Genomic DNA, 24,148 nt, shown 5'->3' on the forward strand with positions numbered 1-24,148 from the left:
TGAATGCATTTTCTTTTTCAGGAAAATGTTGTGTTCTCTTAGGTTTTCTAGAAGTTTTAGAGTTGAAGTTGTTAATAATTTTTAATATTAATTCAAGTTATCGAATTGGTTAAGAAGAAGAAAATCAATTTGTGAATTACAATAACTATTGAACGATTTAAGCATATTTTAATGCCATTTATCATTGAGTTTGAGTAATAAAACGATTTTTTAAAAAAAAAAATTATTTTAGATGCTATTTTTTATAAATATTTTACATATTATTAAAAAAATATTTTGCTATTTTAATACTATTATACTTAAAATATATAAAATTTAATTTTTTATTAATTTTTAATAAATTTTAATTAATATATTTAAATAAGTTTTTTTTTCAAGTTATAATAACAATATCAAATAGATATACTTTGTGATCTATCATCAAGATGTATTTTCCATCTATGAATATAAAAGATGCATGCTTTTGTCTAAAAATAATATGAAATTGTGGTGACGTATTCAATATATATAATACTATTATTGATCGTGTTTATTTATAAAAAAAAAATTAAATTTAATTAATTATGAAAATCAAAGAGAATAATTAAAAAAAATTAATCAAAGAGAATGATTTAAAAAAAAAATTCTAACTATGCTTAAAATTAACAAACTAAATATAAATCAACTTTAATTAGGGATAAAATATAATTATATTAATTTATTATGACAATGAGTGATTAAATTTAGTTAATTATTAAATATTAATATATTATAATAGTAGTATATTACATAAAAAAAATTAATAAGAAAATTACATATAAAAAGTTAAATTACAAATGCGAAAACGAGTATAAATAATATATGACACACATGTTGTAAAAGAAATAATTAAGTTATGAAAATGCCATGTGCACTAACTATATTAACAATCATATTTCCATTTTTTTTTAAGAAAAATGGATAACAATAAAAAAAAATAAATTATTAATTTTATTAGCCTCTGTTTATTTCATGAAAAAATAATTTATATATGAAAAAAAATTTCATGAAAAATATTTTTCATAAAAACATTTTTATTATCTTATATTGATTTTAAACTAATTATATATGTTTATATTATACATATATATTGTAAGTATAAATAAATTTATATTTTAATAAAATTATCAAAATTTAAAAAATAAAAAATAATTTTTTCTCTTAAAAAATATTTTTCATCGATTTATTTTTCTGAATGTCTAAATAATTAAAAAAAATATAAAAATTATTTTTTAACATAATATTTTCCTTGAAACAAATGAATCATTAATCAATTTTTTTTTAATTTTAACATCCTCTTGAACCTTTTGCTATAACCTCTTGGCCCGTTTGGAAAGCCGAAATGAGATAGTTGCTTAAAGAGCATTCGGTAATATCCTCTAGCTCAAATCTTTGGCAAGAATACAAGTTTATTCAGGCTGCTGATGGAATGGATCCTGGAAATAGGCCTTTGACGGCATCCCCTGAGCAAAACTATAAGCTTAATGTTGAAGCAAAATACGAACACAATACAAAATACCACGGTTAGCTGTTCAACCACAATAACAAAAATTCTATGCTGCTTACTAAAACGGTTTTTTTTTTTTTTTCTACAAAAAATTAATTTTATTTTTCGTAAAAAATAAAAAAATAGAAAATATATTCAACTCAAACGATTTTCTAATTAAAAGAAATAAATCACTATAAAATGTATTTCATCCCATTTTATTATTAAAATTATATTAGTGTGTGTTATTCATTTATTTTATAATAATATAATTAAATTTTATCATTATAAATAAATATTTTTGAAATAATTATTTAATTTCAATTATAATTTTTATTATAGAAAATACATTGTTTTCTTTTAGAAAAAACGGTAGAAAACAACTTAAATTTGTTTAAAATTTTAATTAAATTTTAAAAAATTGGTTTTTTTAATTTTTCTTTTAAAAAACTGACATATTTAATATGAAATTCTATTTTTTCAGTTTTCTTATAAAACTTTTTTCAAAAAAATTATTACAATTTTCCCTAAATAAACAAGTCTCTAAGTACATTGGAAAAAGCCCAACAGATTCCAAGTGTTTTATAGTACAATTATAAAGCCCAATTAGGTAATCAAAGGCAAAAGGAAAGCCCAATTCAGCCTGAAGACGTGGAGGGAAATCAAGCAATCAAAAAGGGAGCAGGACCACCATTCTATTTTATTAACTAAGCACCAAATATTTGGAAAACAAACATGCCGAGCGCTACACATCCATAGTTGTTGTAAACTGAAACAAAGTTGGCACACGGTCAAGCAATACAATCTTGTGTTTAAAGACGTGAAGAGTTTTATATTAATTGAAGTTTTCCACCAATGAAAAACATCATATTTCTGATCAGATTTGGTACAGGCATATTTTTAATGGATGCCACTTTCCTCACCCCAATACGTGAATTCAACAAAGTCCCTTATGCCTACCCACCATCTCTTCATAATCTCCTGCAACTAACTCTACTTTAATCTCTCTCTCTCTATGGTACACCAACCGTCAATATAACATATATCTGTCTCTACTACAGACCATTTCTCCTTAAAAAGTACTTAGAAGCAACAGACACCACCATCCGATCCCATTTCTTCAACCACACTTCCCAATAATTAGAGATGAAAGTGAAAGCATTAGTTGCCTTCCAATCCAAGCTTTTCAGCCCATGCAGAAATATATTTTTATTCTTCAGAATCAAACTCGGAAAACCTATCTTCATAAGAGCTTTCGGATTTCGTGCTCAACGCAACAAGACTAGAAAAACTCTTACAAGGAATCGAATGTCTACTGCCTTGTTTTCATTTTTCCGCTCCCCTAAGCATTCAAGACAGATGGACAGAGTTGGGGAGCTTAGAAGTGTTTCCAAAGAAGAGCACGATAGAAAGTTCTTTCCATCACCAAAGCTCTTTCAGTCACCTCTTACTCCAGCCTATATCAAAGCCAGCAGAGTTGCCATGAAGGAAGCCTTTGGCAATGAAGACATAGAAGATGCATGCAGAAGTTTTGAGAACTATTTGGTGGAGATGATAGTTGAAGAGGGAAAAGTGAGGGACTTGACGGATGTGGAAGAGCTTCTGTATTGCTGGAAGAATCTCAAGTGTCCTCTCTTCATTGATTTGGTGTGTAGATTCTATGGAGAACTATGCAAGGACCTGTTCTCCCCAGAGGATGACAATGATACTGATACTGCAAACTGACTCTGCATCTAAACTTTGCTCCCCCACGCACCCCACCCTTTTCCCTCTTCCAAGAAAAGGAATGAAGAAGAAGAAGACGAAGAAGAAGCAGCAGCTTTCTTTGATTTAACTGTATTAGATCATTGTAACACAGTAGATAATTGAAGGAATAAAGCCAATTTTCAAAGGTTTATTTCTAATGGGTGTATAACACATCTATCCAAACACTATGACATGTGTAAGCAGAGGGGAAAAAAAGAAATTTTAAGCCTGTAGAAAGAGATGTAGAAAGAGATGATTCTCATTGATTTCAATTAATCTGTACATGGGTATTTATATACAATTGATTCCTATAATTGTGTTATACTAATTAGGAAGAAATCCTAAATAAGAAATCCTAAATAGGAATACAGAATACAGAATATACACAGAAATAATATAATGATTGACTTTCCATAACACTCCCCCTCAAGTTGGAGCATAGATGTTAATCATGCCCAACTTGTTACAAATGTAGTCAATCCTAGCTCCATTCAGAGCTTTTGTGAAAATATCTCCTAACTGCTCTCCGCTTTGATATGTCTGTTGAGATGATCATTGTTGAATCTTTTCACGAACAAAGTGACAATCAATCTCAATATGTTTGGTCCGCTCATGAAATACCGGATTAGAAGCAATATGGAGAGCAGCTTGATTATCACACCACAATTTCGCAGGTTGGGGGGTCTTAAAACCTGTCTCATCTAATAATTGAAATATCCACATTACCTCACATACTGATTGTGCCATGGCTCTGTATTCGGATTCAGCACTAGATCGAGAAACTACACTCTGCTTCTTGCTTTTCCAAGACACCAAATTTCCTCCAACAAAAACGCAATATCCAGTAGTTGACCTCCTATCAACCTTAGATCCAAAAGTCGGCATCGAAAAACATTCAACATTCAAATGCCCATGATTACCATATAACAAACCTCTTCTGGAGCTCCCTTGGATAGCACAAGATTTGTCCCAAGGCTTCCCAATGAGAAACAGTTGTGGAAGACATAAACTGAATTACCAAACTAACGGCATAATCAATTTCAGTACGAGTGACAGTAAGTTAGTTAAATTTTCCTACCAATATCCTGTATATCTCTTGATCTTCAAACAACTCACTATCCCCTATGCTTGTAAATTTGGAGTCATTGGTGCACTACAAGGCTTAGCACCTAATTTTTCTGTCTCTGTCAATAGATCGATGACATATTTTCTTTGAGACAAGAAAATACCCTTCTTACTTCTCATAACTTCAATACCCAAAAAATACTTTAATAATCCCAAGTCTTTGGTCCAAACTGGTTTGGAGGAAGGTTTTAAGAGATGAAATACTGCAGAGTCACTCCCGGTGATGATAATGTCATCCACATAGACTACGGAGAATTAGACCACCTCAGTTGCTTATAAAATACTGAGTGATCACACTTACTATTTTGAAAACCAAATTACTGTACAGTTTAACTGAATCTCCAAAACAAGGCCCTAGGACTTTGTTTCAAGCCATAAAGAGACTTTATAAGCCTACAAAATTTAACCAACTCCACCTGAGCAACAAACCCCGGATGTTGCACCATATACACCTCCTCCAGAAGATCACCATGAACGAACGCATACTTGATATCCAATTGGTGCGAGGCCAATCATATGTAGTTGCTAAAGAGATAAACAAGCGAATGCAGTAAGTTTAGCTACAGGAGAAAAAGTGTCGAGTATTCAACCCCATATGTCTGAGCATATCCTTTTGCTACAAGGCGTGCTTTTAACCTAGCCACAGAACCATCAGGATTTACCTTTACTGTAAATACCCATTTGCAACCAATAGCTTTCTTACCAGTGGGCAAAGGCAACAGTTCCCATGTACCATTAGCATCTAAAGCCTCCATTTCTTCTTTCATAGCAGCACACCAGCCAGGATGAGACAGTGCCTCACCAACAGTATTAGGGATAGGAACAGAGTCTAAAGAAGTAACAAAACACCGAGAACAAGAAGACAATTGATTATAAGAAACAAAAGAAGAGATAGGGTAAGTACATGAACGTTTACCTTTACGAAGAGCAATGGGTAAATCTAGATCAGAATCATGATCAGTATGAGGTACAGGATCTCCCAACGAAGTAGCTAGTGGAGGATCTGAGTCAGTAATCTCCAATCTCCTGGAATAAACATGAACAACGGGAGGCCGAGTAGGTCTAGAGACAGAAGAAACAGGCTGTGAGAGAGGACTAGACATTGATTGGGCAAGATATATTAAGATATCATCCTCCTCCCCGACTCTCATACGGATGATTGAGAAAAAATGGAGTGGACTCAAAAATGTGACATCTGCGAAACAAGATAACGATTAAGAGTAGGAGAGAAAGCAATGGTACCCTTTTTGAATCCGGGAGTACCCAAGGAAGACACATTTGAGAGACTTTGGATCCAATTTAGTAACCTGCGGACGAACATCACGTACAAAACAAGTACAACAAAAAATACGGGGTTCAACAGGAAACAAAGATTTTGTAGGGAACAAAGCGGTATAAGGAATATCCCCATTAAGGATGTAAGACGGCATACGATTGATCAAAAACATGCCGTAGAAATTGCATCCGCCCAAAAGTGTTTAGGAACTTTCATCTGAAAAAGAAGAGCACGAGTTACCTCAAGAAGATGCCGATTTTTTCTTTCGGCCACGCCATTTTGGGATGGGGTATCCACACAGGAAGACTGATGAAGAATGCCATTTTGTGTCATGTAAGACTGAAATTGTGCTGAAAAATATTCTTTAGCATTGTCACTTCTTAATATGCGCACAGAAATATTAAATTGAGTTTTGATTTCATTACAAAAGGCACAAAAGATAGAAAACAACTCAGAACGATTCTTCATTAAATATAACCAAGTAACACGAGAGTAATCATCAACAAAAGTAACAAAATAACGAAATCCAGTTTTAGAAGTAACAAGGACCCCAAACATCGAATGAACTAACTCAAAAGGGAAGCCCGTTTATTGACTCTAGACACGTAAGGCAAACGATGATGTTTTGCAAACCGACACGACTCACATTCTAAATCGATAAAGATCAAATCGAGGACACAACTTCTTCATGGTAGACAAAGAAGGATGACCCAATCTACAATGAGCTTCAAGAGGTGTTACAGATCTGGAGCAAACAAGCGACATGGTACATGATTTTCCGAATGTAGAGACCACCGACTCACGCCCTCTACCAATAATCGCCGTCGTAAGATCCTCAAACAAACACCGATCGTAAAAAAGGAAAGAGAACAATTTAAGGTACGAGTAAGTTTACTAACAGAAAGTAGATTAAAAGAGAAATTTGGTAGACACAAAACAGCTGACAAAGAAATTGACGAAGTCGGATTCGCAGTTCCAGAACCCATGACACAAGAAGTAGAACCATCACCTAAAGTAATGATGAGGAAGTGGGATTAGGTAAAGCGGATAGAAGACTAGAATTACTCGTCATGTGATCTGTTGCACCGTAATCAATAACCCATTTGGATGAGGAAGACACAAGGCATGTAGTGGATTTACTCGACTCGTGATCGCGATAATAGGGAACTGGTAGGCTTTAGAGATGCTCGATCATCGGGAAAAGCGTGCAAAATCTTCTGCAGATACCAAAGCAGTTTCTCGGAGGAAGATACCGTAGAATCCTCTGCGCCATATTTGCCATCTGTGATCGCCGATTTTTCCTCTGAAGTGCGGACAATTATATTTTGTATGGCTGTGCTCATGACAATAATAACAAATGACTCCTCTTGAGTCCCGATTAGAACTAGCCTCTCCATTACGCTGATTACTTACATTTGCTGTAATTCCTCCTCTACTTCCTCTTCTATTACCCGTTGTCCATTTGGATTACGGCTAATAAGAGCACTCTTGCAGTCGTGAAGATTGGGTACTCTGCACTGAAGGACCCGTGTGAATGTTTCATGCAAAGAGGAAATCTCGTAATCGGAAAGAATCGAGATTTAGCGATCTCATACTCAAGGAAGGCCTGCAAGAAAACTCATAACCAGTTGCTCCGTTGGGCTTTGAACTTTCACATCGTAACTAAAAGGCAACAATACATTAAGTTCCTCATATACGTTTAAAATCCATAAAATAAGCCGTGAGAGACTTATTCTCTTTCTCGACGGTAGAATGCCTTACAAACATCATAAATACGGAGATATTCCCTTTACGAATCTGAGAAAATCTAAGTAATCCATCAATTCTTTAACAAATTCACAATGATTAATTAAACTAATTACCTCACCGTGAATCGAGTTCAAGCCGCAAAAACAACCGAGCGTCCTCCCTTAGCCAAGTTTGTTGTGTATCATCGATGAGGTGGATCTTTAGTAAGGTGATCATCCTTATCAATGCTACGCAAATAGACCCTAACGATCTTACTCCACCTGTAATTTGAACCATTAAGTTTGTGTTCGTGATCTTAGTCATCATCGGAATCACATCGTAAATAACATTCTTATTGTCCGCCATTTGTTGAGACAAAGAAACTAACCAAAACGCTAATCCAAAGTCTTGTGACAACAAAATAATCCAAAATCACAAATCAAGTAAATCGAAATAGGATCGAGAGCCAAACCTCGAAGTCCTTTAATGGTGTCTTGGATCGTGCAACAAAGACACAGTGGTGGAATGAGGGGATTGAGGCGACGGCAATGTTAATCGGAATCGAACGGCCAAGGTCTCTCTGAAATGGGTGGTGAGAACAAATAGTCACCCTAGATGGCCTGCTCTGATACCATGTAGAAAGAGATGTAGAAAGAGATGATTCTCATTGATTTCAATTAATCTGTACATGGGTATTTATATACAATTGATTCCTATAATTGTGTTATACTAATTAGGAAGAAATCCTAAATAAGAAATCCTAAATAGGAATACAGAATACAGAATATACACAGAAATAATATAATGATTGACTTTCCATAACAAAGCCACTGAAAGAAATTGAAATGCAATGTTCCTGCTTATTCCAAGATTCATGATATTAAATTACAAGCAAACTTGACATTACTTTTACTAGCGAGACCAGAAGCTTAAATTTGAAAAAAGGTAAAACACGACTCTGTTGAAAACTAAGAAACTAAAATTCAATCCATTGTGCCTCTATGCCTATAAGATAATATATAAATGGACATAAAATAAAACCTAAGATATGGATATATCTAAATATTAGATCATGTCCCTCTAAAATAAAACACAGGAATATTTTAACTCCTGAGCTTTGAAGCAAAATATATAACTTCTTTCCCAGACAATAAAAGTGTCATATAGCAAGATTTCCTACAATTCCATTGAAGAGAAACTTAGCATGTTCTTTAATATAATTACACATGAGATAAGGACACAGTACAGTTTGCAGGTGATTAGACAGATTACACCAACACATTTTTAATCCTAAAGTCTACAGTCAGGAAGTAACGAAGGAATAAATATAATGGCATCAACAAGTAGATATCTATTTACAATTCAAGAAGCATGCAACAAAACTTTTGCAGCTTATGACAATTATAGATGTAAAAGAAACGACGGGTAAGAAGTACAAGCTTTGAGCTTCTAGTTTTCTAATCCCACCAGCCACCACATTGTACCTAGCTATAATCTCAAAAACAAAAATAGTAGCTCTAAACTAACTTAGCTAGGAATTGACATGTTCAAAATAACAGAATTAGTTTTGCAAGGTTACCCGTCATTAGAGCACCTCCATCTATCATGCACAGCAAATTGGCTTCACTTCCGAAAGATAAACCTGCGACCTCACCAATGTGTCTCCAATTCTGAACCCAGGCATCACCATAAACTCGACTTTGATATCAGACTGTTCTCCATTAGGGATGAATGTCTCTTCCCCTTCTATAGATTCCATATAAACATCTGAGAATTTGCTTCCCCTACTCACAGCAAATATTTCGGCTTTGGGATCAACTGAGGTTGCAATCCCCTTTAGAACCCAAACCCACTTTGCCATTCTTGCAAATATTTGATAGAATGGTGTCCTTGGATGCTTGCCACCCAATACAAACATCCTCTGATCCAAATTACCAAAGAAGGACATCTCCATTACTGGATGAACAACAAATAAGTACTTTTTTCTGCAGAACTTGGCAAAACCTGAATTATGATTTTCTATCAGAGAATCAATGGGATCATCAAACCTCATAACATCATCGACATTGTAGGATTTAAGTGATATCCCATGAAACATTCTTCGCGCAATGTAGGCCTCAAACACATACTTCTTATGAGACCTTTTGGAGTAAACAGCCCCAGGTTCAACTGAATTGGCTGCCTGGTCTAAGTCCCAACCTGAAGCTTTCATCAAGCTAATTACTGGCTTTGCGAAATCATGAATAGACTTTGAAGCTGCTATAAAGGTGTCCTGAAACATGGCAATATTTAAAGCCCTCACATTTTTTCTCTCCAAACTTTTCTGTCTTACCTTCTCTACCAAGATGGCATTCCCCAAATCCAAATCATGGAGTTGTTGTCGCAAATGAACAATCTCAGCATCTTTAAATCTTTTTTGGGTCTTTAGTTTCTCTAACAGCTTCTCATTAACTTCAATTTCAGCTTGTACACAATCAACATAAGAGGAATCAGGCTTGGCTTTAATGAATTGTTTCTCTTTAAAACTGCGCTTGATCTTACAAAGTGCTTCAAGTTGAGCCACAACACATTCATCAGCAGCTATAATCTTATCAGGGTTATAAGGAACATGAGCTTCCTGAAGCTGAATATAAGCTAATTTCATGGCAGAAATCGATTCAAATAACTGAAGAATGAAGTCTCCACCATACATATTGGCTTTGACGGGAACTACAGCAGGCTGTGGATGGATTTTCTCATCAGCACACTCTGTTTCTTCAGTGGCATCACTGCTATCTTCACCCACTGATTGAATATTGTTGTCATTCAGGCTGCGGTGATAACGGTGGGGGTTCTGATTTGGGTTTTCATTGGAAAACACACCAATGGATCTCAGTTTGCAAACTTTTGTAAATTTAGAGACCATTTCTGATATGTTTGAAGAGGGTTTAGAGGGTTTAGTGGTGGCATACTCCATCCCTTTGAAAGATTAAAACCCTAAACTGAGTCAGATCTAACAATGATACGTTGAAAGGAATATTTAGCTTTCAAAAACAGTAGAATTGAAGCAAATGAATAGGAAAATGGAAATCATTATAAAAATGGGTTTAAACAATGCACAGCAAGCTCTAAGAAGAAACAACATTACGGGTCAAGTGCCTTAAACTATGGGTAGTGGCTACAAACAGCTAAGATTAAAGAAACAAAGAAGGTTATCAGAGTTAATTATGACATCAAAAGGTTGATTAAACAAATATTAACATATTGGATTTGCGCTCAAAAGAGAGTGAAGAGATTCAAACTAATTAAAAATCCATAATGATTCAATCAATCAATGGGTTTAAAAAAGCAAGAAACCAAATTAGCCAACCAACCAACTGACCAAAGATTAAGAAAAGTTAGAGCTTTAAACCTGAACATGCTTTCATCATCAAAATACTAAAACAAAAGATTCAAAGAAAGTACCACAAAACACAATCCCGCAATCAAACAACACCCGCAAAGATAAAGCAAATCCTTCTTATTCTTACCGGGAAAAGAAGAAAAATAAAGAAGAAAAAGAAGACGGTTTTAGCCCTCCCCCTTTGTCTGCAATCTAAAAGCCACCGGTATCAAAGTTTTTCTGGGATTTTGCTCAAAACATCGAAATAGGGGCTTAAAAATGGCATTTAGTCGGGTTTACATTTGGCAGATGAACAAGAGAGAGATAGAAAGAGAGAAAGCTCATTACTTTACTTGACTTTAATCTTGATAGATTAGTGTGAAGCGAAACAATGTGGGGTTTGAAAATTTTAGTGAATATTTATTGGGAAATGGACAGATTCTGTAGCTGTAGCTGTTGCAGTTACAGAAGTTGCAGCAGGCTGCGTTTGAGTTCTCGTGCATTGTGAAGTTTGAGGTTAAAAAGAAAGAAACAACCACACGCTATTTACCCCGAATTACTACATAACCGCACGCCACCTTTCTTTTCTTTTGTCTTCGACGTTCTACGTCAGAGCTCTCACACATCCCAATAAAAAGGCCGAGCCTTTTACAGATTCAACCATGGCCGTTCAGATACTGTCACATAGTTCATCGATGAAGCGCAAACGACGACGTTTTTAGGGAATATATAGCGGAGTGGGTACTCGAGGAAGAATCCGATCAATTTGCCTGTGAAGAGCTTGAGCTTAGGGGACACGCGCTTGCCACAATTGCCAACACATCGTCGGGAATTGTGTAGGCCATATTAACGAATCAAGGAAATTTTCAACCCTTTAATCCGGCATATAAAAAAAAAAGGGGAAATTATCACCTGGGCTTGGTTTGAGAATTCGATTTGTTCTATCTTAAGAATGAAGGAATCTTTGGTCCAATGGGCTTTAATGTTCTCGGTAGGAATGGCAACAGTGCTTGATCGAATTTCGCCATCCATTAGGCATTGAGACAGAACGAAACTAGATTTCAAAAAAAAAAAATGAGACAGAGAGGCTTGAGGTTTTTTTTCTTGGAGCATGAGAATAAAGAAAATGGAAATTTCAATAAAGAAAATGGAAATTTCAATATGAGTTTATATACGAGTAATATGATTTTAGTAATTGAATTAACTTTTAAGCTGATTTATAAGATATAATTTTAATATGATTTATTTGTTTAATATTTTTAAAACTTATAAATTATGTTTGCAAGAAAAAAAAAAAGAGAATATTTGATTTAATTTATAAAAATGAGCTTAAACGTACTAAGCTTATAAGAATTTAAACTTTTAAGTAATTGCATAAGACATTATGATGAGTTAATCTTTTTAAACAAAACACAACACCCTCTAAGTCAAGTTAGGTAATAAGAATGTGTTTTATATACACACACAAAAAGAGGTTGCAAATCCAAACAACAACTCTACGAGACATTAATCTAGGCCAAGCAATATCTCCAAAATTAAAACCGAATATAGAATTAAAAATTGAGAGACAAAAATTTAAATAATTATATAATTACTATAATTATAAAAATTTATAGATGGCACTTTTATCAAATAATATTCAACTTTATTTTTTTTATAACATATATATGTGATTAATTTTAAATAATAAAAAAATTAATAAGGAAAGTATATCTCACACTAAACAGACAGGTTTCTATTTCTATTTTTCAAATGGATTAAATTTCTGTTTCTAAATTATTTTTCAGATCTTTTCCTGGTTCATTCTGTTTTGATCTCTTGTCCTTATAAATGAGCATTGATAGATTTTAATGAAAAATCAAATTAAATTGATTTAATTCGATTTTTGTAACATCCTCACTTTAGCTAGTCCGTACAGTCTACTGTTCAGGCGACCAATATCTGTCTGAGCAGTTAGAATGTTTGAAATTATAAATAGACTAGAGTGAGTAGTTATAAATAAACCAAATAATGCTCATAAAAATTAAGGAAAAATTTTAGAAACCAAATACACTAAGGTTAAACGAGCCGAAACTTCAGGGATAAGTAACCCGAAAGGGAAGTGACAGTGAAGGCCGTTAGCAATCCTAGACCCGGAGAAAAATTTATTAAATAATTTTTGGGACTCCAGAAAAGGGTCATTGAGGTTCTTATGGCATTATAATGCCAAGAAAATACTTAGAAAAATTTTTCAATCGGTACAGACAATTTTGACTCATGAAGCCAAACGGAGGGTATTTTGGTCATTTCGTCTTCAAAGATGATTTTTAGCCAACTTGTCTAGTTAAATAAATAATTTATATGACAAAAAATATGAATAAATGTTGTTAAAATTTTAATTGAAATTAAATAGACAAGAAAAGAATAGAAAATAAGAAAAAATGAGGATTTTGACATCATTATGATGTCATTACTATTCTCCCACCCAATCAAATGTTGACACATGGCACTAATATGTTTAAAAAGACTTAATGGACAGAAAACAAAAGAAAAAAATCAGAAAGCTTCTTATCCTTCTTCCTTTCCGTCTCACTCTTCCTCCATGGCCACCATTGTCAAGCTTTTCAAAGCTTGATTTCCATAGTTTTTCACCCACTAAACCCTATGTTCCCAACACAAAAACATGTTCTTACATCTTGGTGAGTCTTTTGGGAGCAAAAAGAAAAGAAAAAGAAGAACCCTAGCAAGTTGGAATTTCACTCAATTAGAGGTTAGTGACCTAAACATGATTTTCTCTTTAAATTCATGTTAAAGGAGTATGATTGAGTGTAAAAATTACAAAGAAATTTAATAAATACTATATGTATGCCCATCCCATATTTTTGGCAGCCTTGGTTGTGGTAGATTTTGATAATTTTCATGGAGCTAAAATGGTAGTATGGCTGCCCTTGGTATTAATCTCTTAAGTGGAGTAATAAAATGCAAGTTATAATGCATGGTTTGAGATAGTTGAGTTAGGATTTGGGATGAAAATGAGACTTTGATCATGTGATGATGAAATTAGGTTTTAATAGTCAATTAATGATATTTGGTTTTGTTTGAATAAAAAATGAAGTGGTTTGTGTAGTGAGAATTGAGTTTGGTGTGGCTGCCCTTGATGACCTGCAGTACTGGGCATGAGTCCAGCAGGTTTGGGCAGCAATAACTGGAATTGTAGAGGTTCAATTGGTGCAAGGCCAATTGGACATGAAATTAGACACATAATGGCACAACTTTGGTGAAGAAACCATGCCCAGAAAACCAAATCAAGTTGACCTAAAGATTGCCCTAATCCGGGTGACCTGCATTATGCCTGGGCAAAATGACCGAATGAATAGTGTTTAGTCATTTAGTCATAACTCAGTGTAGAAAGGTCCAATTGAACTGCAATTTTATCAGAAACAAGTGAGATATAGACCTACAACTTTCATAAAGAAATCTAACCCAAATTATGATCATAACATATTCAAAAAGTGACCTGCAGTCACTGCTCAAAATACTGTAGATTTGGTCAGTCCAAAAATTTTGAAAAAATTATAATCCGGCCAATTATGGTTTTTGGGCCATAACTTGAGCTACAAAACTCCAAATGGAGTAACTCAAAAAAGGAAATGTAACTAGACAAAATAAAGAACAACTTTCATGTTGATCATTTTGCCAAATTCCCACTGCAAAAATGACTAAACAAAACTTGAAATCTGAAAATTTTGAACAATTAACATTAAGCTTAGAAATGGTATTGGCAACCAATACCAACAATTTTAGAATGCAAAATGTGGTATGTTGGGAGTATTAAAACCAATATGCCTATTATCCATATAAAAGTCAACATTTTGTTGACTAAATAAATTGAATAGTAACATCAAAACTTGAATTTCAAGAATTATAAAACTTAAAAGTGTAATATGCCCTAGTACACCTAGCAAGATTGGTTTGGATAGGTTGGCATGCTAATAGGGTTCTGTTAGCAGTACTGCATATGGCTTCATGCCATTCTGTGTTTCATGGCCTCCTATGTCATTCTGTGATAAAATAGTCTTTGGCTATGTTAATTGAGTTATTATACTTAAATTATATCATTGATGATTATTACAGCTTATTAGCTATTCTGTTGCACACCGGGAGACACAATGTGACCGATGGTGTGATGATCTGAGGTACTTAGTACCCAGTGCCAGTTTACCCGTTTATCCAATCCAGACGACTAGTATGGATTACTCGGGCAACGATAATGAATTTTACAAAATTTTAATCAAATTATATTGCAATAAATGCCAGAAATTAAGCATACCTAAAATGTAAACATACATTCTGCATATTTATATTACTTTAGTTATTTTATTTTATATTGTCACCACTAAGCAGAATTGCTTAGCGCGTCGCGTTTGCCGCGCACAGGTACTGGAGACATAGCTGGGGAGTCTAGCAGACCTCATACAGGGTGAGCTTTCAGATCTGCACACAGAGTTCAGAGTCACCTCACATTGCAGTGCATTTGGTAGGACATTAGGCCACTTTTGATATTTTGGTATTTTGTATTTTGTAAACTTTTATAATGTATATTATAAACTCATGTAATTATGTTTTTGATGTAATTATCTATGAATTATGTTCAGTAATAAATGTGAGCATTTCTCATTGAATTGAGTGTGAAATGAAATGAATTGAATTTTGAGATACTGAAGTCATTTAAGAAATTGTTGAGAATATATTGGTGGTTGACTGAGAATGATGTGATGATTTTATTGAAAGTATTTTTAATAGATTCAGAAGAACTATTTTTTCAATTTACAGCCGGCACTCTGCCGAATTTTCTATAAAATTTACGAAAAAATTTAGATTAATCAAAAAATTGTAAATAAATAAGTAAAAAGGGTAAATTGAATTGAAATATGATTTGGTGCTCCGGCACACTGTGTGGCATATCTTGCTCAGCTACACTGTAGACGGGTAAGGGGTGTCACAATTTGTCAGTTAATTAGTTAAGTATCTATTTATTTTTAAAAAAAAAATTAGTTATTCGGTTCTGTATGTTTAATCCAACAAAAAAATAAATAAGCCAAGCCAAATCAATTACTGGTGTTCTATTGTGTAATTTCATGCATTCATGCATAAAAAAGGCTTTCATTTCATACATTTATCTCAAGCCTTTTTAATTTTCACTTAATTGTTTTCTCAGTGTTTTTCCTCAATCATTTTCCTCAAGATTCTCAAATCCACTGATGACAACAATGCCCATTTACGACGATGATGATGACGCCCCTGCACACCGCCTCGCCTTCGCCTTTTACTTATCAGCCTATTGATTTTTGATATAAGATCGTTCCAGTGATGATTGATATTTGGGTTTACCATATGCTTTTTATCAGCCTATTGTCTTTCTTATTGATTTATTCTTTTATGTCCTGTTTGGGTCTTCTATTTTGCAAATTTAAATAGGTGTTTAGGTCTGCAATCTGTTGTAATTTGTAAATGGGTCCTTTGTTCTGTTTCCTTTCTTGTCTTGTTGTATATGCAATCTGTGATTAAGAGATTAAGTGGACTATTTGGGGATCCAAATGAATGGCTATTGAGGAAAACGACATGGAATTGAATGAATCTATTGAGTTAATTGAAAATTAGAACGAATCAATTTGATTTGATTCAATTTTATTTATCTTTTATCTCTCAATTCGATTTGATTCAAAATAAAATCGATTGATTTCACACCACTAATGCTTCTCTAGAATGCTAACATTTCTCATCATAAAGTGATGGCTTATTAGCTAACCTATGTAACCTCTATGAAACTTCCATGCACATGTTCTTGTAGTGGACACTTTAGTCCATTTTGTATTCTACTTTCTCACGCCCAGCAAGTAAAGGGGAATTAGCTTCCAATAACCAGGGCTTAGGTCTTGAGCCTTTATGCAGAGGTGAAGCAAAGGGGCTAGAGATGCCCTTGGCTCCTCCAAACATTTTTTAAAATATTTTAATAGATATAAGTTTAATATTTTTATTAATTATTTTTGAAAATTTTGTATTAATTTCTCTAAATATTTATAAAAAATACTATTGGCCCTCAAATTTCCTATTGGTCTCTAACAATTTATAATTTATATATTATGACATAAATTTAAATATTAAATTATTTTAATTGTCATTAAATAATTAATTTTAATTACATATTAATTATTCAGACTTTAATATTTACACATTAGAATTATTTTGCTATTTTATTTTTGCTCTTCCTCTCCTTGTACGGGTAAATGTAAATTTTTTCCTTTTTTTCTCCCTCTCATTTCGCTTTCTCTCCTTTGTTTCATTTAAATTGAAAATTTAATTTATTTACATATATATATATATATATATAAGTAAATAAAATTAGTAATCTCAAATCTTATATAAATTTTAGATAGATTAAATTAAATATACATTTATTTGTATATGATATATTTAATTGATTGTTTATTAATATCTAATTTTTCATATATGTTTAAATTTAATGACTATTATTTTTTATCTTATATTATTATGCCATGTAATCTAACTATTTGGGGTTTATATTTATTTTTGGACTTTGAACCACCGAATTTTATATAAGAATTTAATATAATATTTTGATGCCGATTGATTTTTATTTTTTTTTAAATATAATTTATATTATGAAGTTATATGGTAATCAAAATTACAATTTTATAATGCTTATATATTATTATAGAGATTTTGTTATAATTTTTTTGAATTCTTATAATTTGATATTTTGCATTATTTTTTTAGATATTTTATGCTCTATTTATACATGTGTAGGTGTGTAATAATTTTATTGATATATTATAATTAACTCGATCCCTCAATAAAAATTTTCTGGTACTGACCCTATCTTTATGAGTGAACTCAAGGCCTTCTTCCTTCACTCTTTGAATATATAAGAAAAGAATTACACAGTTCAATAACAAAAATTAACAATAAATTCATAACGAAATAAAAATTAAATTTATATAGCAAAATTAATAATAAATTAGCTATGAAAAAATTTTATTTTTCAATTTACCAAAAAAAAAGTTAGTGAATAATTTAACAACGAAATTTAATAATAGACATAACTTTGTTATTAGTTTTAATATTACGAAAAAGGTTCTTAAATCAAGTTGATCCATAATTAATATAGATTAAAGGATTTCTAACAATATAAAATACCCTTAATATCCTCAATTAGTCTCGGAGGCAAAGTGAGAGGTTTTTCCCTCAATTGTACTCTCTTCTCTCATTTTATACTTTTCCTCCATTTTCTTTTATTATTTTTCGTTTTTGGAGCAAACATCATTATTATGTTTTTATTTCCAATATCTCTTAAATGAATTCTTGTAAATAAAAATTGAACATCAACTTTCTTCTCTATATTTTTTTCTTACACATATTGAAGAGAACACACGTTTAACAAAATATTCATATTCTTTCTTCTAATATATCCAAAGACTGCTTCTCTATCTTTTGTCGGTGGAAACTTGAATCTGCTAGAATAGCCAGGAGAATAATATATTTTCATATTACATAAAAATTTAAGTATAATATTGACTAATTTATACATTAAATGATATATATATATATATATATATATATTATGAGTATATAGTATATTCTATATAAGTATTATACAATATTTTGTAAGTATATAATATATCAAATATGAAATTTAATAATACAGTGATAAGATAATTAATAAAGATGGCGACAGGTAGGTTATCCACAAAAATCATCCTACCTGAACCCGAATCTATCCCAAACCCGATTAAAATTTATTCTAAAATACCATAACCTATCCTAAACCTAATTATTATTATTTGAAAAATACCCAAACCCGTTTAATTTTATATATTTTAATTAATAATTTACATAAAAAGCTTTTAATTAGTAATTTATAGTTTAAAATTTAATAATTCCATAAAATAATTAAATTCTATTTTTTAAAATAAAATGTATAAAAATTATTACAAAAACATATATTTTATATTTAATTTATTTTTTATGTAAACAAGTTTGAGTAACGGATACCCAATATATAAAACCCAAACCGACTCGTATCGTCATGGATATTATTATTCAAATCCGAACCCATCCCAAATTCGATTATATATTATTCAAACATATCATATTAGAGTTCGGTCGAGTTGAATACCCACAAATACCTGACTCATTGCTATCCCAAATAATTAAAACTTATATAGTACTTTATGAGTATATAAATTAAGTTTTACATAGTATTTTAAACATTTATAATTTATATAATTTAAAGAATAATGATACATTGATAAGATAATTAATGTTTATATATTACTTATGAGTATATAGTAAAACCAATTTAAACTATAATGACATATTAATAAGATAATTAATACTTATATAATATTTTACGAGTGTATAACTTAGTATTATATAGTATTTTAAAAGTATATAGTATATCGAATTTAATAAATAATGATACATTAATAAGATAATTAAAGTTTATAGGCTTACTCATAAGTATATAGCATAGCTAATTTAAACTATAATTAAATATTGATAAGAGAAATTAAGTTTTATATAGTATTTTATAAGTATATAATATATCATGTATTGAATTTAATGACATGTTGATAAGATAATTAAGGTTTACATGGTATTTTATGAGTGTGTAATTAAGTCTTCTATGATATTTAAAGTGTATAACATATGTGATGTAAAAAATAATAATACATTGACAAGATAATTAAGGTTTATTTATTATGAATATATAATATAGTCGATTTAAACCATAATAACACATTAATAAGATAACTAAGACCGACAAAGCACTTCATGAGTGTGTAATTAAGTCTTATATTGTATTTTAAAAATATATAACATATCTGATTTGAAAAATAATGACTACATATAGTAATTTATAAATATATATTTAACACCTAATAACACGTTACTATGATTAATAAGGTTTATATTGGGACTATATGTAAATATATAATTTATAGTATTTAAAACATAATGATACATATATAAGATAAATAATACTCATATTATAATTCTTAAATATATTTTTAACACCTACTTACATATTGCGCTAAGATTAATAAGTTTTACTTTAAGAATAAGTATATTATATAGTATTTAAAGTCTAATGATATATATATTATATATAAGATAAATTAAATAATGCTTATACAATAATTTATGAGTTTACACATTAGTAAGATTAAGGTAATAAACTAAAGTTTTTTAATTGTGGCAAACATAATTTATTAGCATGTGTATAAAAGTAGTAATTTTTATTGTAAGTTGTAATTTGTTTTAAAACTTGTGATGCTTTTAAAATTAATATAAACGTAAGAGAGAGAATTTGAATTTCAAAATTTTTATTATTATATTTGTGCATTATATCAAAATTTAAATTAAGATTCTTTGGCTCTTAAATTTATCAATATTTTCGTTGATAAATATGCTGCTTGTTTATTTTTATGAAAATATTTTGATATAATGCATAAAAATTATTATCAAGTAAATATTAATGTTCTTATAATAATAATAATAATAATAATAATAATAATAATACATATTTATTATTTAAATATATAGTATTTGACTATAATTTTATTTTAGTATTGAGATATTCAATAATATATTTTCCAATAGTTTTTGTATATAAAAGCAACGAGTATATTGGTAATAGATAATTTTATTTTATCAAAAAAAATTGATATTCACATAAAATATGTTAGTATTTCTTTTTAACTTGTAAAATATGCTTTGGCTCATTTACAACCCTAATAGTCCCTAATTTTGATAATATAAGTATTAGAAGTACTATACTGGCCTAATTTGAAAATCTAACATGTACGCTCTAATTCAAATAGGATGAGTATCATAAGTATTATACATACCCTAACTTAAAAGTTTAGCATATATTTCCTAATTCTGATAGTATGAATACCATAAATATTATATATGTTTTAATTCAAAAACCTATATGCCCTAATTATGATATGCTTAATTTGAAAGTTTATCATATATATCATAATTATAATAATACAACTATCATGAGTACTGGAGCCTTAATTTAAAAATTTATAATAAATATCGTAATACTAGTAATGTGAATACCTTTATTATCATACAAGCTCTAATTTAAAACTTTACCGTATATGCTTTAATTTTGATGGTGCAAGTATGGTAAATACTATTTAATTAATCTTCATTTGAAAGTATTAATAAAAGTATAAATATAAGCCAAACTTCATTTAATATGACTGATTTAGGCTTTTAATATGTGTTTAAATATCACAATTTAAATTCTTATAATAATTTGAAAAATCGATAATTAGGTTTATGATTTTCAAAAATAACACTACAAGAAATTAAAAAAATAGCTATGAAAATTACCGATTAAATATGTCTATATTTCGTTGATAATTAGGATTACCAATAAATTATTGATGAAATTTTTTCGTTCACAAATTTTAGTGCAAGTAATTTTTACCAATAAAAAAGTAGTGTCGCTAAATTTACTAACAAACTATTTCATAGATAAATTAAGATTTTTTTTAGATAATTTCATGCTAGATCGTATACTAATAAATTACCAACTATTTACTAATAACACATTTTATTGGTACTAATCGACGACAACAAATTATCATAGGTAATTACTGATAACAATAAGTTGTCGAAGGTAATTACAAACAATAACTTTTCGTAGTTAATTTTTATTTTATATTTTTAATTTAATTTTTAATTTTTTTAATTTTAAATTTAATCTAACTTTTAAATTTAATTTAATTTTTAAATTTAATTTTAATTTTCATTTACTTTAATTTTTAATTTATTTTTACTTTTTCAAAATTTTTATTATTTTTAAATTAAATATTAAATATTTTAATTTAAATGTAAAATTATATTTTAATTTTTTAAGATTTAAATGACTTAAAAAAAATAATAACTAGTGGGGCCTAAGTAGGTCCCACATATTATCTATGCAACAATTGCCATATATTGGGGACTAGTTTTTCTTTTATGGATAAACTAATTCTTCTCTGTATATTCACAAATAATGTGAAAATTGTATATTTTTTGTGATTTATTAACGAATTATTGGATAGATATTTATTGGTAATTACCGACGAAATATTTTTATCGCTAAAATATTTTAAACTTTTATAAATTTTTTCTATTTTCTTCTTAATATTATCGACTAAATATGGTTGTTAGTAATTACCAATAAAAAATTATCATAAGTAATTTATTTTAAAAGTTTTATTTTTTATTTTCTTTTTAATATTATCGATCAAAAACAAGTTCATTGATAATTGCCAATAAAAAATTTTTGTGGGTAATTTATTTTAATTTTTTTTATTTTCTTTTAATATTACTAACTAAATGCAGTTCGTTAGTAATTATTAATGAAAAATTTTTATAGGTAAAAGTTTTAAAGCTTTTTTAGATTTTTTTTGTTTTTTTTTCAAATATTACTGATTAATTACAGTTCATCGGTGATTACTGATAAAATTTTTTTGTAAGTAATTTATTTTAAAATTTTATTTTTTTATTTTCTTCTTAATATTATCCACAAAAAATGAGTTTGTTGATAATTACCGATGAAAAATTTTCATAGTTAAAATTTTTCAAGTTTTGAATTTTTTTTAATTTTCTTTTTAATATTATTAACAAAATATGAGTTAGTGGTAATTACCGATAAATCTTTTTGTTAGTATTTTTTTTTATTTGATCGCTAATTTTATTATCAATATTAGGCACCACTTTTACTTTCAAAATTACATCATCAGTAAATTGTTCGTCGGTAATCAATTAGTAATTTTATCGATACAAATTTGTTTAAATTTTATTTTTTTTTTGTTAGTAAATCATCGATAAATTACCAATAAAATTCGATGGTTAGTAATTTTTTAGTTATTTTTCAAATTTCTTATAGTATAATAAGTAATTTCATTTTACAATTTGATTTATTCATACAATCTCTTATTTAATTAAGAAATCACATATTAAGATTCTAATTAATCAATTAATCTTTCATTGTAAATTTATATTTATAATATTTATATATTATCACATTATATATATATAATAATTAAAATTATCTATTTATATATTTTTAGATTTTATATTTTGTATATGATTATATAATAAAGGTAATTACATATATTCACACAGGCCTAGACATTAGGTAGGGCTTGCAACTTTATGTCCACGCCTCATGTTCATTATTTCAAAAATGATACAAAATTATGCAACTCAGCTTTACCAATTTTTGGATGACCATATATAAACGTGCTTAATTGAAATCATTGGGACAATATATTGACCTCTTCATTCTTTTTTTTTTCTTTTTTTAAAAAATATTTCAATCGCATAGTTTCTATAAATTATTTCAATTTCATTAGGACATAGTTATTGAATGCAATAGAACGAATAATGACTTTATTGATAAAAAAAAAAAATAGTTATACAGTGTAATAGAAATATTATTTTTTATATATATTTAAAACAACTCATCGAAGATACTTAATGAAAATGAGAATAAATTTATTGTTCTTTGCTCATAAATTAAAAAGCAATAAAAATCAATTGAAGGGAAAAAAGTTTGACTAATTACCTCCAAAATAAATAAGGGGATTGGAGACCTTTCATGTTACTGGAAATGCATTGATCCACGTTGAATCGACTTGAGCTAAGAACCATTTATGTAAATTTAATAAAAAATTTAAAATATTTGTATTTATTTTATAATTAAATATATACTTTTTTTTCATTTATTTTTATCTGTTATTTTTAAAAGTTATTTTATCTAAAATTATTTATTGTTCTAAGAATATTAATAGGTATTAATTAATTCTTTTCAATTTTATCTCTATCTCTACGAAACACAATAACTATTTTTACAATTTTCTAAAACCACTTTATCACCTTACTCCCTCTCTTTTAATTAGCAAAATAAAAAATAATTTAATTAAATTAAAAAGTATTTTATTATAATTTAAGTGATGTAATTATTTTTATAATCATCATGTAAAAACCTTAAATGATAAATAAAAGTGAAGGGAGGAGGGAGTAATATATAATATAATAAATTAAGGAATTGCCCCGATTAATACACGTGATTATTAATAATTTTAATTTATATATTTTTAAATTTTAATATATAAAAATAATATAATATTTTAATTTTTTTATTAATTATTATATTTTTTATTATTTTTATCTCTCAAATTTTTTAATAAATATTTCATAATATAAATATATAAAATCTATCTATTAAATATACGTAATTAATAGATATTAATATATTGTAACTTACTTTATAATAATAATAATAATTTATTATAGTATTAAAAGAGTGACTATTAAATAATTTATAAGTTACATA

At 29.3% G+C, this 24,148-nt stretch overlaps 2 protein-coding genes across 2 annotated transcripts; one reads left to right on the forward strand and one right to left on the reverse strand.

The window, feature by feature from the left end:
* Window positions 1-2,570: 2,570 nt before the first annotated feature.
* Window positions 2,571-3,395, forward strand: LOC110665178 (transcription repressor OFP17). The gene has a single exon (XM_021825192.2). The coding sequence runs from the start codon at window positions 2,651-2,653 to the stop codon at window positions 3,227-3,229; it is 579 nt and encodes a 192-aa protein (XP_021680884.2). The 5' UTR covers window positions 2,571-2,650; the 3' UTR covers window positions 3,230-3,395.
* A 5,295-nt stretch (window positions 3,396-8,690) lies between these two features.
* Window positions 8,691-11,421, reverse strand: LOC110665177 (protein GRAVITROPIC IN THE LIGHT 1). The gene is made up of 2 exons (XM_021825191.2): window positions 10,889-11,421; window positions 8,691-10,337 (listed from the first exon to the last, which is right to left on the reverse strand). Exon 2 carries the CDS (start codon window positions 10,333-10,335, stop codon window positions 8,983-8,985), a length of 1,353 nt encoding a protein of 450 aa, XP_021680883.2. The 5' UTR covers window positions 10,336-10,337; window positions 10,889-11,421; the 3' UTR covers window positions 8,691-8,982.
* Window positions 11,422-24,148: the final 12,727 nt, after the last annotated feature.

This window comes from Hevea brasiliensis, chromosome 12 (genome assembly GCF_030052815.1).
Source record: "Hevea brasiliensis isolate MT/VB/25A 57/8 chromosome 12, ASM3005281v1, whole genome shotgun sequence".
Taxonomy (NCBI): Eukaryota; Viridiplantae; Streptophyta; class Magnoliopsida; order Malpighiales; family Euphorbiaceae; genus Hevea; species Hevea brasiliensis.

Coding starts and splice junctions, on each gene's coding strand:
- LOC110665177 (XM_021825191.2), bottom strand. CDS start 10,335: ATGGAGTATGCCACCACTAAACCCTCTAAACCCTCTTCAAACATATCA.
- LOC110665178 (XM_021825192.2), top strand. CDS start 2,651: ATGAAAGTGAAAGCATTAGTTGCCTTCCAATCCAAGCTTTTCAGCCCA.